General features: G+C 42.4%; 1 protein-coding gene across 1 annotated transcript; it reads left to right on the forward strand.

The window, feature by feature from the left end:
• The first annotated feature begins 482 nt into the window (after positions 1–482).
• On the forward strand, positions 483–15641 carry IL1RL1 (interleukin 1 receptor like 1). Its single transcript, XM_082671939.1, has 11 exons — positions 483–587; positions 1449–1620; positions 2179–2389; positions 3365–3539; positions 3636–3798; positions 5208–5279; positions 6812–6953; positions 7047–7192; positions 10554–10700; positions 11713–11880; positions 14749–15641. The coding sequence occupies exons 2-11, from the start codon at positions 1560–1562 to the stop codon at positions 15144–15146; spliced, it is 1683 nt and encodes a 560-aa protein (XP_082528065.1). The 5' UTR covers positions 483–587; positions 1449–1559; the 3' UTR covers positions 15147–15641.
• Positions 15642–15843: the final 202 nt, after the last annotated feature.

Here is a 15843-nt window from a genome sequence, read left to right on the forward strand (position 1 = left end):
GTGTCAATTCTGGACCCTAAACAGAACATTTGCAGAATCCCGTACAGTCCTGTTTACTTCTCATTGCTTGCCCCCATGTTGCTTTTGAAACTCTCTGCACCAAAGCTGCCGTAACTGGCCGCGCCTTCCTCACTAGTGTCTGCTAAATGAAGTGTCAGAGGAGTATCTGGAAGAGCGGTCTCGAGGGCCCCAAGGTTTCCAGATCATTTGGAACTCAGTGTAATAATATCAGTGCGATCAACAACAAGCATTAGCTTGAGTCACTGATGCTAAAACAGGGAGATGATTTGATTACTTTTTCTCAAGGATTATTCAATGTTGTCCCTACATCTAAATATTTATGTACCAAGGTCAGAATTCTTGGTACATGGTGCACCAGCACTTTTGAACAAGTCATGAATTTTGGCTAGAAATCAAATTTCAGGGTGGGTGGAGTGGTGAGTTGAAGGATGTCTTTGAGTATCTCCCCTTTAAAATAAAAGAGAGCGTGCAAGTGAGTAGTCTGCAGGGAAGGAGCTACAAGATCTGGAAACTATTCACAGCTCAGTCATTCACTTGAAATTCATTCCTCCTGCCCTTCAGTTTGGGTAAGCATCAATTACTTATCTAAAATCTGTAGTGAAAACTTTTCCAGACACGTAATAAGGAAAGTATCAACAATTCATGTTTAGAGGAAATGTGCTTTCTGAAAATATATTAAGGTTGTTGTATTCATGCTATATTTGTCAGTTTCTGTATTGGTTCCATCTCTCTCCTAACTTTTTAAGAAAAAAATGATATGGTTAAGTTATCCTTTTGCTGAAAGAAAAAGTATGTCATTATTTTTCACAGACCTTCAACTCTTCTTAGAAAGCTTTTGGCGAATCTTGGGGATAGGCAGGGGCAGGGACACATTTCTGAGGGTTTGGTATAGTGTCCAGGGCAACTATTTGATGACTGTTTTACCCATCTAAACTTTCCTATATCCCTTAGTTGCTTTGGGATGACCGTTTGTTTGCCTGTGTGCTTGAGGGCAGGCGGGAGTCATGTGTGTGTACACACAGCTGCCATCCTGTGTGGACGTCTGGGTTTCATATCTGCATTTATAATATTGTATTTTCTAAGGTCTGTTGAATTTTATAATTTTTTTTTTTTCAAAAATAGAAACCCATTTTCTTTCCTCTTAATTTAGCCTCGGTACGTTCTCACGAGACGGTGATATAGCGTGGCTGTCATGAGCCCTGCGTGGTCCCAAAGTCCAGTAGGAATAAATGTAATGATACGTGTCTGAAGTCTGCTCCTATACATATTTATACATATTAAAGATCTGTTCATGAATAATTTTCCTGGGCGGTATTGAGCAAGTAAAAATCATGGCTGTAAATATTTTGCTTGTGATTTTGTCTGACTTATTTTTTGGTGTCTTTTTGTCAGAGATACTGACAACTCTTTCCAACTATAAATCTTAGGGAATACCATCAACCACCTAGAGGGGAGCCTCCCCATCGTGTGTCACAGATCTGCCTTGAATCGTCTTGAGAATCGGTTACCAACACTTGCTCTAGATTGAGAAACTGAGAATGAGACTTTGGGTCTTGGTAATTCCAGCAATTCTCATACCTTCCACATCAGCTACATTTAGTAAGTATTGCTTTTGAACTGACATTTAAAATTTTTTTAATGAAGTAATTCCAAGAACATTTGCCTAGTTTTAAATTGCCTGCTTCCAATTGCCCTAGCTGAATGGTAACCTAGAAAATTCATTTATGCTCTGCAGTCATTCTTCATCACCAATCTATCAGGATATATATATATATATATATATATATATATATATATATATGCCCATAACAAATATAGCATAATTTTAATTTTACATATTCAAATACGTCAAAATTTAATACGGTGCCTGCACGTAGAAGGTATTGACAGCGTTTGTTGACTGACAACACACTTCGTGTAGATGACATGGATGCTTTCCTGTGGAGCAATGTGAGGGATCTAGCTCCAAATTAAGTCACTAATCTGTGTATCCATTAGAATATTTCCTAAAAGATCTGAGATCATTTACTTATTCTTTCTCAAAGTGTGACCAGTTTCTAAATTTAATCCTAGAAGGGGATATTTAGAATACAGAAATTGTAATCCTTTTTATATGATCACTTCAGGATGATATTTATACATATTTTTTATTTGCAGGCAAATCATCTTGGGGCCTGGAAAATGAGGCTTTAATTGTGAGATGTCCCAGACAAGAAAAATCTCGGTACCCTGTGGTCTGGTATTACTCAAAAACCAACAAACATATTACCACCCAGAGAAGAAGTCGTGTAGTTGCCTCAGGGGAACGTCTTAAGTTTCTCCCAGCCAAAGTCAATGATTCCGGATTTTATACTTGCATTATCAGAAGGTATTATCCAGTCCTGTTCCTTTGTCTTTCAGAGTTGATAGTCTGAGCTGCCTCACTTCCCTTCTCTTTCTAGACCTCTCTGCAGCAGTTGAATTTATAAAGTGATTGGAATAAAAGAGCACCTGAGGAACACCATGAGGTTGGGCTTTAGGTGATGGTGAACTCTCTGGATGTATAATGACAGGGTTTAAGTTGTAGCCCAATTAGAAAAAGACCTAGCTTTTCTAGTGACCAGGAAGACTGAGAGCAGTTGCTCACGTTGGGCTCCAAATCAGAACAAACCAGCAGCCTAGATGTGGGGTGTCAGGAGGCTTATGATGGGTGTAAAAGGGGGGTCATCCGTGCCTCCCACGTGAGGGGCAAACCCAAGAAGTTTACCTGAGACTGGGGGCCCACAAGTCCCTCACTCTACATGTAAATTGCCAACTCTTGTGATTTTGTGCCTGTTTGGTACGTGCAAGGTGTCAGATGAACTAAGTCAAAAGGCAAGATGGGTACAGCTACGTGCCTAGGTTCTGAGGTCAGACAGCGTTAGTTTCAAAGTCACGGTGTGTCACTAGTTAGCTGCACATTGCTGGTAAGTTACTTCTCCATCCTTGTTTCCTCATCTGTAAAATACACGTGATAGTAGAACCCACTTCAAAGCGTGGCTATGAGAATAAAATGAGATACACAGTAAACTCTTAATAAATACTAATTATCTTTATTATATCAGGTCTCAGTGTTACAGCACGTACAGCTTATACAGAAATGGTGAGGGAATCATTTTAAAGGCTACTGTAGGGATTGCGTTTTACCTAAAATGTAACAAAAAGCATTTAAAACTCTAGATTTTAATGATTATTTTAGAAGAAGAACCACTATCTGTCAATTGTTTTAGGAAGAAAAGCAATATTAAGTAAAAGTTAGAGCTGGGTTAAGTTATTTCATAACACTAAGTGACTTTTTAAAAAATTGTTTGATTTATTTTCATAGTCCTACCTCCAATAAGACTGGATATGTGAATGTCACCATTTATAAAAAACAACCAGGTTGTGATATTCCAGACTTTCTGATATATTCAACAACATCTGGATCAGAAAGAAATTCCAAAATATATTGTCCTACAATTGACCTCTACAATTGGACAGCGCCTGTGGAGTGGTTTAAGGTAAAAGGAAACGTGCAGGAAATAGATGAAAATCACACCATCAGAATAGGTGGAAGTAAAGAATTACTGAAAGTGGACTGGAACTTTTCATTTCAGAATTGTGAAGTTCTTCAAGGACCCAGGTACCGAGCACACAAGTCATTTTTGCTGATTGACCGTGCAAACAGCAAGGACACTGGTGATTATACATGTAAATTTATGCACAATGAAAATGGAGTCAATTATACTGTGACTGCAACCAGGTCATTCACAGTTATTGGTAAGCTACTGAATTCAACAAAATGCAATACTTGGAAAAAGCTAACGTGACAGAAATTGTGTCCTTCTTGTTGATTTGCCGGTACTCCATGCTCCTCCCCAAACTTCCTCCTGACTCATCTTATGTGTATTTTCTAATGTGACGCAAAGAGATTTTCTAAATGCACTATCAAGATGTAAGACATTTTGGAGGGAAATTACGCTGCTGATCCAAAGCCACATCTGTTCTGTCCTCTGTGGCTTCATTTTTCAAAGATAATGTGATCTGAATGCTAACCTAACGTTTTTTTGAATGGCAGTACCACTATTTGGAGAGCAAGATTAACTCTTTGTCTCGCAGTTTGTTGTCAGAGGTTCTGTAAATAGAGGAAAATCGATTTCACCTCTGTCATGACTAGCCGGTTAGAAGTTGAGTGAGAAGCTTTATAAAGAGATGCATAGATATTGTTGGCTGATTTGCAATCTCGATTTGCAATGCTTTCATCATCATCCAGGACCTTAAGGAGGTCATTTAATTCTACCTTTTTTTTTCAAAATTACTTTAAATTCTATAAAAGTCCATGAGGGGTGAGACTTCACACGTCAAGCCTGTTAAATCTACAAAGAGTTGGGGTCTCCTTAGCAGAGCTTGATCTATGGGTGGAGATGAAGCAGGACCTGTATGTCTGGCAGATTCCTCAGGGCAGAGCAGTCGTGGAGAGGAGTTTTGGTTTGTAGTTTTCCAGTGCCCCACCGCTGTAACATAAGCATCGCTGGACCACATTTGTGTTAGTACCTCTCAGTGTTCAACATCAAAACCTGCAGGGGTCCTTAATCACACCGTCCCGAAATAAATGAGAATCAAGGGGTGCGGGAACGCAGCCGTGCATTCACCGTGTCTAGGCGTCAGTGCCACAGGCATTTGGACTCCCTGATAGGGTGGGCCACATGGGTGGAACGCTGTGAGCAGAAGTGTGGACTTAACGTGTCTATCACTTCAGGAGTCGTTTGAACTCGTCCCTGTAGCGTTCGTTATGCTTTTTCCTGTAGAATCGTCGTTTTCTGACCATTGCTGCATCATGCAATTAATTTAATGCTCCGGATGGCATTTGTTTTGATGATAAAAAGAGAATAGAAAATATCAAAAAACATCATGGGTAGTAAGAGGACGTATTGCTGGAACGTTTTTGTTGTGCGTGTGTGCGCGTGTGTGTGCATGTGTCTTGTTGCCATGGATCACAACGAGAAAAATCTGAGAAACATCATGTGAAAAAGGACAGAAATATGGAAATACAAGCTTTGTATGGATGACCACCCAATGCTTGCCTCAATTTATATTTTTACATATTTATATTTAATTAATTACATATTTACATTTAAATGTTTAAGTATTTATATATATTTACATATTTATATTCTCTTTGATTTCAGATAAGCAAAGCTTTTCTTTGCTTCCAGTAATTATGGCCCCTCCACAGAATGAAACAAAGGAAGTGGAAATTGGTAAGAAAACTTTAAGAATACTGTCAATGTTTCGTCTGGAACATCTTTCCATATGACCCCTGTTCTGAATTCCCCAAGCAGGGGTCAGGCTGTTACCACAGCGGATCGTGAGGATTAAATGAGATGCGTATCTGGAAACACCCACCTTGGGCCCTTGCTAATAGTAGGAATATGTGGTCACAGCAACGTACGGCACTTACATTTGTACTGCACTGGGCTCTATTTTATTTACTTATTTTGGTGCTTTCATGTATGCTACCTCATTTCCCTCTCACTTCTATCCAACTGTCCAAGGAGGTAGATATCGTCCCCACTTTATGCTTGTGGATGCCTAGGCTTAGAGAGGCTCAATGACATACCCAAGGATGCGGCGTGAATAAATGGTGATGGAGGAGAACCCAGATTGTACGCCTCTGTCCGTCTCTGCTTGTCCTGGTTCCCTGAGAGAATGGGGTCAAAGTCAAAGTGCTTAGCACGTAAAGCAAAACGACGCTGACTGCCTGAGAGCTGCTCTACTGCTTTGCAGGGTTTTCCACGTTCCTCCCTGCTTTCGCCAATGCCCTCCTTCCCACCCGTCGACAGGAAGCTCGAGTGCCCCCTCCTCCGTGAAATCCCCCTGCCCGCCTCCTTACCTGCCAGGGAGCACGATCAGAGCCAGCATCCGGCTCTGATCCAGGGCCACGAGCACCAGCCCTGCTCCCTGCCCTGACGTCTCCCTCTGTATTCCCATGCCACTCGTCTGCCTTTCTGTTAAAACACTAGAATACCGTGTGTTCTGATCGTTTGCTTATACCGTTGTCACCTCCCTGGAGACTCTAAGTTCCTCATCCCTCTTCAGATGCTTAATTCTTGACACAGGGACGAAGAACTCAGTAAAGGATGGCTGAGTACCCAACCCAAGGCAGGAATCAGCCCTTAAGCTTTTAGTTCTGAAAGGAGGAAATCTCAAATTAACAGGAGTGGGAGTGGAGAGGCTCTTGTTGGACGATTAAGCAGTGGGATTGTGGCTGATTCAGGTGAAACGGTTTTACCGACAAAGGTAGCTTACAGAGAGATGAAGGGGATTCCATAGGAGAAGAAAGGAGTGGAAGACATCCAAGGAAGAGGGGGATATACACATATACAGGTGGCTGATTGATTCACTTTGCTGTACAGCAGAAACTAACACAACGGTGTAAAGCAGCTCTGCTCCAATTAAAAAAACAAAAGGAAAGGAAATGGCAGTGCGTAGTAAGGGGAAATCTTAGACTGTAACGTGGCATTGGTGAAGCCTCTACAGTTTCCACTGCAGGGGAGAGGGGAGAGGGGCCTGGGCTTCAACCTGAACTGTGAGTGTGATGAAAACGATGGGAGACGGAGAAGGTGGCAAAGCGAGGGCAGAGAAGCAGGAAGGTGCTGAAGATGAGGAAAGGAAATGGGAATCAATTCATGACACACACTAGACGTTCAATGACTTTTTCTCACCTGCAATTAAATTAAGTCCTCTCTGCAGAACGGACTTTTATTGGGGACTCGCTTTCCTTCTCATCCAGGAAAACCAGCAAACCTAAGGTGCTCTGCTTGCTTTGGGAAAGGCTCTCAGACCATGGCTGACATCCTGTGGCAGGTTAACGGAAGCAACGTTGAGAACTTCGGTGAAGCAAGAATGCAAGTGTGGCAAGAGCAAACTCAAAGGTATTTTGCAGTCTCAGTTAAAGCATCCCCTTCCCTTCCCACAAAGTTTGCAATTGCAAAATAAGCACTGAAAGTAACAGGTTCTCTTACTAGTTCTCGCAGCGAGCTGACTTGCCTAAACGCCGTGTTAAGAATAGCGGATGTAAAGGAAGAGGATTTCTCACTGAAGTACGACTGTCTGGCCATGAATTTCCGTGGCCTGATCACGCATACCGTAAGACTAAGGAGGAAAAATCCAAGTAAGGCATGTCTCTGAGACTTGGGTCACCTGAGTTTGCTGTTAACAACCGGAAGCTGAATCATATTCTTAGGGAACAGTGTATTGGAGTGTGGCTCCGGGGAGTCCATCAAGTCAGAGTGGTCCATCTCATAGATTGGAGGCAGGGGGAGAAAAGATCTGTCTTGGGTGTAGGCAACAGGGGGACATATTGTGTGTAGAGAATTCAAGACAAAAACGAAGCCACGCCACATTCACTGTGCTTCCCATCCTCGGCACGTCCAGACAGTGTTAAACGAGTCCGTGAGGACGTGCCCCTCCTCTCGGGTGCAAAGGCATCTTGCTTCCACTCCCTCCGTGTATCACTGCGCACACAATGATGGCAGAAAAGTAGTTTGACAAACATTTCCTTCCTGACCACCTGTCAATTTCCTCACTTGTTTGCATGTCCAGATAAAGACACCCCACTGGTTAGATGTAGCATTTAATCCGGTGTAATGAAGGGTGGGGAGAAAATTTTGATACTTTAACTTGTCACTCCATGTACCACTATGTAGAAATTATGTAATGTGTTTGTCACATAGTCATAGGGAGAGGTAAACTCCCAGTTTATACCCCTAAGTGGGGTATAGTCCAGATTAATTTGGATAAACCCACAAAGGCACAACATGGTTGGGAGAGATGAGAAAACAGACCACCAGTCAGATAGGGTCTTTTAGTCTCTGCCCGAGGGGGTGCTCGGGATTTTTCTTGTTTGAATTCAACTTTAACCACCGATTTGCAAGCTATTATAAAACAAACGGAATCATGACTACTGTAGATGATTTTAAATGCTGTCATGTTCCATGGGTCATCAGGATTCTGCCAGTTATAACTGTGTCACCCCAGGACATGTGGACCCTGTTGAGATGTCATTTTAGGGTGACATTTGTGGTTCTGGTGGGCACGGAAGATCCCGCAAGAAAGAGGAAGCCACCTCCACCCCTAGCACTGCCATGCTGTCCTTATCCCCATGCTTTTCTCACATTGTCATTATATGAACGTTCTCCGGGTGCCTGTGTATTGGAATTGTTTTCACGTTACATGTACTTGGTGATTTTGTTCCTTCTAATTCATCTGTATATGCTACCTTTCACCTGTGTTTCTTCAAAGCAACACAATTATACTCTTGTCTCAACAACTATGTCGATTAAACAAAAACTGTTACAACTGCTCTCAAAGGTCACAATGAATTCCCTTATTTCTAATCATACAATAAAAGAAATTACACATTGTCCTGAATTTTAAAAACAAAAACTAAAAAACCTGTGTCCCCATATTATTAAATATCATTAAACATTTGATACTACTGCTATTAATAGTACACATTTATTCATTGTTCCCTAGGTACCAGGACCTGTCATTATTTCCCCTATAATTTTTCATTTACTTTATCAAAAATCCACGATGAAGAGACTATTACCATCATCTAGTTTTATAGATGAGGAAACTGAGGCGAAGAGAGGTTGAATAATTGGCCAGGCTGCAGTTACAGAGCCAGGATTCAAAGGCAAGCAGTGTTTCCTGTTTATAAGCTCTTACAGAAAGTATTCAGTGTTTAGTCAACACGTACAAGGATCACTTATACATTTATAAAATAACTAACATTTAGGAAGATACTGAACTTCAACTTGCCTTAAGGTCTTGGATTAACTTCTTTCTTCTAGTTAGCTAGTCACATGCATAACTACTTCACAAGAAATAGGGATTCCCGGCATGCATCCAGATAGGATTTTTAGAAAGAGTGACCTGGAAAGGAATTCTGTTGAAATAATTCACTTAGGGAGTATTTATCATTTAAACTGATGACAGCGCAGACACTAGGCTCACTCACAATTTTCAGTTTTGGATCGGTTCACCTTGGTCATTCTTTTTTTAATTAAAAAAAATTTTTTGACCATGCCATGCAGCACGTGGGATCTTAGTTCCCCGACCAGAAATCGAACCCGCACCCCCCTGCAGTGGAAGCTCGGAGTCCTAACCTCTGGACTGCCAGGAAAGTCCCCACCTTGGTCATTCTTGATTTCATAGTGTGGATACGCAGGGAGCTGATGAACTGATGAAGGTATTTGCAAATACAGACTAGGGATTTTCTATGGCAAAACTGGGAGCCTGTGTTTTGAGATCAGATGAAAATGAAAAGGGAGCTAGCTAGCCAAATCTCATTTGAGAGTCTTTTCACATTTATCTTTAAGTGGGACTATTTGTAAGATGGGATAGTTAACGATTCTAAGGAGGGAAGTAAACTTAAAACAGCCAAAAATACTACTGACAAGCACAGTTCTTACATTCAATTTGTATATATCTGATTCAATAAATACGGGGGCCATCTTGCATATATACGTTATGAAGCAATGAGTAAGGATAAAAGTTCAGTGATGGCTAATAATGTTCATCAGAAGGGAAATATAGGGCATATTTAGGACCTAAAACCCAGTCATTTGACTTCATCAAATACACATTAGAGACTTAGATAGCTCTTGTTTCTTCCCTGCTTTCCTATGCCACCAACCCCAGATGCAGTAAGTCCCCAAGACCTGTTGATTCTTTGTCCTTAACGCCGCCAACGCCAGGTTTGTCCATTCCTTTCTCATTATTGCATGAATCTGGCCCCTACTGCAGAAACTTCTCATCCCATTCGACTCCGAGGACCTGTGAGTCATAGAAACAAAACTTCCACTACCATCAGATTAATCTCGCTTGTAAACCACTTTCCCTGTTAACGAACCACTCAGCACTCTTCAGTGGCTCTTATGACCAGAATAGAGACAAAATGCTGTAGCTGGAGCCTCAAATCTGATCAGAACCTAGCCCTAGACACACCATTCCAATCATATGTTCCAGTAATTCCCCAAACTGCATCATCCCCCTTCCTCAGAAGACACACCCCGTCTCTGCCCTTGGGCTCACAGCATCCTCTCTTGCCAGGAATACATTTTTTTTTTTTTTTTTTTGCAGCTATCTAAATCTTACTCATCCTCTAGAGACCTTATTCTGCAAGAAGCCTTCACTGCCCAATCCAGCATGGAGTGAGCACACCTTCCTAAAACCTCTGCTAGCTAAAACTAATGCTTTCACTTCCAATCTTAGCTAAGTTTACATGTGTCTGTCTTTCTCTTATGCTTTGAAAATCCCCTACAATGCCTAGCCTGGTGCCTTGCACAGAGTAGGGGCTCACTAAACATTAATTTACTGATTCTTAAAACAGCCATGAAAATGCCATGTAGGCATCCCTTGTATAAATCTCTCATCCCAGTGGAAGCCAGCATCCACGTATTTGTTTATTTTCTCCTGTTTTAGGAATAATAATGATCATTTTTCTCCTCCCCCTATCTTTTGAATAGTGGATCAACAAAGCACCTACTACGTGCTTGCAGGATTTAGCATATTATTCTTGCTAATCAATGTCTCGGTGGTAATTCTAAAAGCATTCTGGATTGAGATTATTCTGCTCTGGAGAGACATAGCTAGACCTCACAAAACTAGGAACGGTAAGTGGCAAGTTTCAAGTTTTCTTCAAAAGAAAAGGTTCTATAAGGGCTGTTCGTTGTTTATCGAATAATCTCTTAATAGTTATGCTACTTAACACAGATTCCCTTTTGCTTGCTAGCATATTATCAATAAACCTTTTTGAGTCCACTCAGAGGACACTCTCCATCCTGCCTTGTCACTCCTCGTGGTTCTGAGGTTCATCCCAACAGCTCCAATTTTCTCCCCCGTAGAATTGCTGTTCTTACTAAGTCCCCTGTAGCAGAATCTGCTCCCAGCCCAGAAAGGGCATTTTGGAAAACGGGAAAACTTTATGGAAGTCAAAACATTAACAAAATTGTTCCTGTTTTCCAGATGTGAACAGGTTAGAAAGGTCCATCAGAATGCAATGTATTTTACCAGAAACGCTCTTCCATAAAGAGTCTTACCTACCTACAGATGTATACCCATGAAAGAAGACAGTGCCGCCTGCTTATTTAAATATGAACACCTTTCTTTCATTTGGAGGCAGATAAAATTTAGATTTTCCATATGGGTCACTCAACTAGAGCTAATTATTTGATTTGTGGGAAATTCAGATCCCTTAAAAACTTCTACTCTTTTGCCACCGTTAATTACCCTTCAGCGTTTTCACGTCCCCGTGGGGAAAACAAAAGCTAAACTTGAGATCTGCTCAGCATAGCAGAAAGCCCCTTAGCCATGAGTATAAATACTTATTAACAGATTATTAATCAAACTTGACAATACGGTTTGAACTAAACTAGTCAGGCTCTTGCCTGTTTTTTATCATTCAGTCTGAGACGGTAAAAAGGAGAACTTTGGGACTAAGATTGGTTTCCTGATGACATTTTGTGGCAGTAGATTGTTGTCATGGTCTCTGGATTCTAGATTATTTGGGGCGATGAGATACATTCACCAACAGCCATAAAACTCCCTGAAGAATGTCTACTAAGAGTCCAATGAGAATTTTTGAGGACCAAGTAATAACATTGTGTTCTTTGTTCTCATCTTCAGATGGGAAGATCTATGATGCTTACGTGATCTATCCACGGAACTGTAAAAACAGTCCAGAGGGGGCCAGCTCTGTGGAGTACTTTGTTCACCAGATTCTGCCTGACGTTCTTGAAAATAAATGTGGCTACGACTTGTACATTTATGGGAGAGATCTGCTCCCTGGAGAAGGTAAAACTGTCAACAACCATCAGGGACAGAAATTCACATTCATCAGAAGGATAAGTAATAGGTGGTCTTATCCCTGCCATCATCAGGAGCTGCAATTATTATTCCAGGTCATAAGACTAGAGCTTTTCAATATTTCTCCAGGAGAAGGAGGTACTTACTCTTTGCTTCTCCTGCCCCCATCACCACCCTGATCCTGTGGTCTTCACAGTCGTGTCAGTGATGTGAAGACAGGATAAGGCATCCTTGCTTGTGGATTTAGCAGGGTCCAGCCCCTACTTCATTCCCCATGTCCACCACTAGGATAACTGACATCTCTGAAGTCCCTCTAGAAGATTTGAAGGAGGACTTGAAATCCAAGGAATTTTGTTCTACTATCCAGAGGCACTGGCTAAAATATTTGAAAGGACTCAGAAAGGCTTTATGATTTTCCTTATATTGGTGACACATCTGCAAATTTATATCCTCACAAGAACAGATAGAATTGTGTCTTCTCTTCCTTAATATTCCTAGTTGACTTCATGTGATTTTGACAGTAGGGTCACAATTCTGGCATTCAGTAGTCGTTCTCCTTTCCCTCCATATTTATGTCAAGTATCTAGGAACCCTCTTTCTAGCCCTTCTCACATTCCTCAGGGACCAGGAAGCGTGTGGAATATGAATGAGGCAGGGACATCATGAGTGTAAGTCCTCTGAAGTCAATGTTTAATAGACTGTGAGTTTAAACTGGCATTCCTACCGCAAAGAGGGCTTCAAGTGTCTATGGAATTAAATGTATACACGACAGGTGAATCTGGTTTATCCTGCAATATTTGGATAATGTTAATGGCCTAGGACCAGCTTGGGAGACATGTATAGAGCGCAATTCAGGAAAACGTAACCCACAGCTCTCCCGAGGCTCTCTTCTTGCTTCAGCTCTCCCCACTGGCTACCCCTGCAAGTCGAGAGCAATGTCATGTTATTCAGATGCTCATTGCCTGTTACGCATCTGCTTATGAGGCTGCAGGGACTCCAGTTGTTTGTGATGTCACACCAGGTGCTACATGCTCTCCATCTCTTCTTTCGTAGGTCCGCCGACCTCATTTCTAGTTACACCTCTCCCCAGGCAAACGTGAGTGCCAGCTCACTGGTGCTCAAGCTTGTGTGGCCTTTATCGTGCTGTTTTTCATTTGGAAAAGTTTCCCACCTCCACCTCTCTCAAGTATGTCCTCTGACCTTACCTCAACCAAAGTAAAACAAAATCCAACAAAACACCACCAAACTTCACTCTTCCCTTAGAAAAAGTTCATGACAGGCCCATGCAGTGTATTTCTTCCCATGACAGTTACTCTCCATTTGCTCCTTCAAATTCATTCTGCCCCCTCCTCCATCCAGTGGTCTGGTAGCTGATCCTTACAGAAGGCGTCACCCCCTTGCTCTCTGCTCCACGCTGGGCTTGGCCAATGGGAGGCACTGGCAGGTGCTCGGAGGGCAGGGTGCATCCCTGTTCCCTCTGGGTGGGGTCCCCTGGGTAGCTGTGCCCCTCTCTGCTGAAGCACTGGCTCCTGTCAGCTGGCCATCCTCAGACACGTACCTGCTTTGGGCTCCATCACCGCTCCCCTCCCGTCACACCTGGAGGGCAGTTGTGGCTCCCTGACATCACCTGCTGTGGGGCTCTGCACCATCTCTTGTTGATTTCCTTTGGCTCTGCCCACATCTTTTATAAACTGTCCTTTCATTACATTCTCTTTAGTCAGTACTCTTGAGGGTGCCGAGCTTTTTGTTAGGATCCTGACTGACACAAGGTCTCTGTCGGGCACTATTCGACATTCATTTCCTGTTTCAGACCATGTGGACCGGCAGTCTTCAGCCTCCACTGCCTAAGAATGTCTTGAGTTGTTTTGTTCATGGTTGTGCTTCCTTAATCATGCCGTCCCCTCCTTGCTGTGAGAGCTGGGTGTTTTACATGTTCTAAGTCCACCCAGAAGTTAAGTGAAATCACCATGGAGTTGACGATCCATAAACACTGATTTGATAAGGGGATCTGATCTTCCTTAAGATTTCCCTAGTCTGGATCAAATCAGCTTCTAAAACAGAGACTATTAGGGGATGAAGTGGATCCAGGACTCCCTAGAGACTTTAGTCAGTTCAGAGAAGCAAGGGTTCCTGAGTTTGCACTCTATTTTTTTCCCCCACTGTCCCTTTTTATTTTATTTATTTAAGATTTATTTTTCTTGCGGTAACATTCGTTGAATGTGAGTTTCATATGTACAACGTATTTCTACTTCTGTGCAACCTACAGCGTGCTCACCACCAAAAATTTAGTTTCCATCCATCACCATACGCTTGGCCCCCTTTACTCATTTTGCCCTCCCTGCGCCTCCCCCTCTGGTAACCACTGCTCTGCTCATTGACCCGGTGGGTGTTCACAGCATATGCTCTTCACCAAATACTTGCGATTTTTCCCACTTTCTTCCGGTAGCTGATTTCTAATTTCATACTATTGTGATTGGAAAAGATGCTTGATAGGATTTCAATCTTAAACTTATTGAGACTTGTCTGGTGTCCCAACACATAATCTAACCTTGAGAATGTTCCATGTGTGTTGAGAAGAACATGTGTTCTGCTGCATTTGCATGGAACGTTCTGTAAGAAGAGAGTGAAAATTCTAAGTCCCTTTACAACATGTAAGCTAATATTCTAAGAAGATAAGATGTATCGATAGCTAGTGAACCTGAATTCGAAGCCTCCTGCTACATATCTCTACGTTCCCACTGAACTGAAGAACTCTGGACTGCTCTGCCTGGGAGAGAAGAAGGCTTGGGGTGGATATTCTCATCGTGAAAGGGCTGTGTGTGTCCTCACCCCTCCCACTGTGTCTTTTATCACTAGATGTAGCTACCACAGTGGAAACCAGCATTCAGAAGAGCAGGCGGCACATCTTCATCCTGACCCCTGAGGTCACGCACAGCAAGGAGTGTGCCTACGAGTGGGAGATCGCCTTGCACAACACCCTCATCCGGAACGACTCCAAGGCCATCCTGATTGAAATGGAGGCTCTGTGCCCGCCCAGCGGACTGCAGTTTGGGGAGCTTCAGGACTCCCTCAAGCATCTTGTCAAAGTGCAGGGGACCATCAAGTGGAGGGAGGACCTCGTGGCCAACAAACAGTCTCTGAATTCCAAGTTCTGGAAGCACATAAGGTACCACATGCCGGTGCCAAGCCAACTTCCAAGAAAGACTCCCCGCTCGGCATCCTCGAGCGCCCAGGGGCAGCAGTGCTTGCTTTGACGGCTAATGCACTGCGTTTGGGGGATCCAGATCCCTCGCAGCTGGGTCACGCCGCTGTACCAGACACTGGGGGAGGAGGCTCCAGAAATGGGAGTATCGAGGGTATTCAGACTTCAGGTTCATGCACTGACTTTACTTCCATTTCCCTGGTTCTGGCTGGATGCAAAATACCCCGAGATTTTCATCCTCAGGCTCGCTGTCTCCACCTCACATCCCCTCCCTTGTCTCCCATGGTTGGTCCTTCTCCATCGTGGCCCAGCATCTTCTCACTACTCTTCCCCTCTCTCTCTCTTTCTCTCTCTCCTTATTCTTTGTTGATATTCTACATTTTGAACATCAAACTGAAAGTTTTAGGGTTAAATTTTAATGTGATCTTGAACACTCAGATCCCCTCAAGCAGAACACTGGTACTGAATCTTGTTCCCAATGCCAGAATGTGTTCGATTTTATTTGATCAGACGCTTAAGTTTTATCATATCAATACTGTCCATTTGGTTGGAGTACCTTACCCAATTATCATTATATTTAAGTTTTTTTAATTCTAAAATTTCTTTCATATATTTTTATTCTCTTTAGAAATATCTTTTCTTCCTGTACAAGTTATAAAAGAACAGAAAGTATGAAAGAAAAAATAACAGAAATTGTTCATAAATCCATCATCCTAAGATGATGACTTTTATACATTTTGGTAAATTTG

Source organism: Grampus griseus (assembly GCF_964374135.1).
Source record: "Grampus griseus genome assembly, chromosome: 15".
NCBI lineage: Eukaryota > Metazoa > Chordata > Mammalia > Artiodactyla > Delphinidae > Grampus > Grampus griseus.

Bases quoted from the DNA above. Each gene is read 5' to 3' on its own strand.
- IL1RL1 (XM_082671939.1), top strand. From the start codon at position 1,560: ATGAGACTTTGGGTCTTGGTAATTCCAGCAATTCTCATACCTTCCACA. The intron at 1,621-2,178 runs GTAAGTATTGCT...TTTTATTTGCAG, and splicing joins TTCCACATCAGCTACATTTA to GCAAATCATCTTGGGGCCTG. The intron at 6,954-7,046 runs GTATTTTGCAGT...TTCTCTTACTAG, and splicing joins TGGCAAGAGCAAACTCAAAG to TTCTCGCAGCGAGCTGACTT.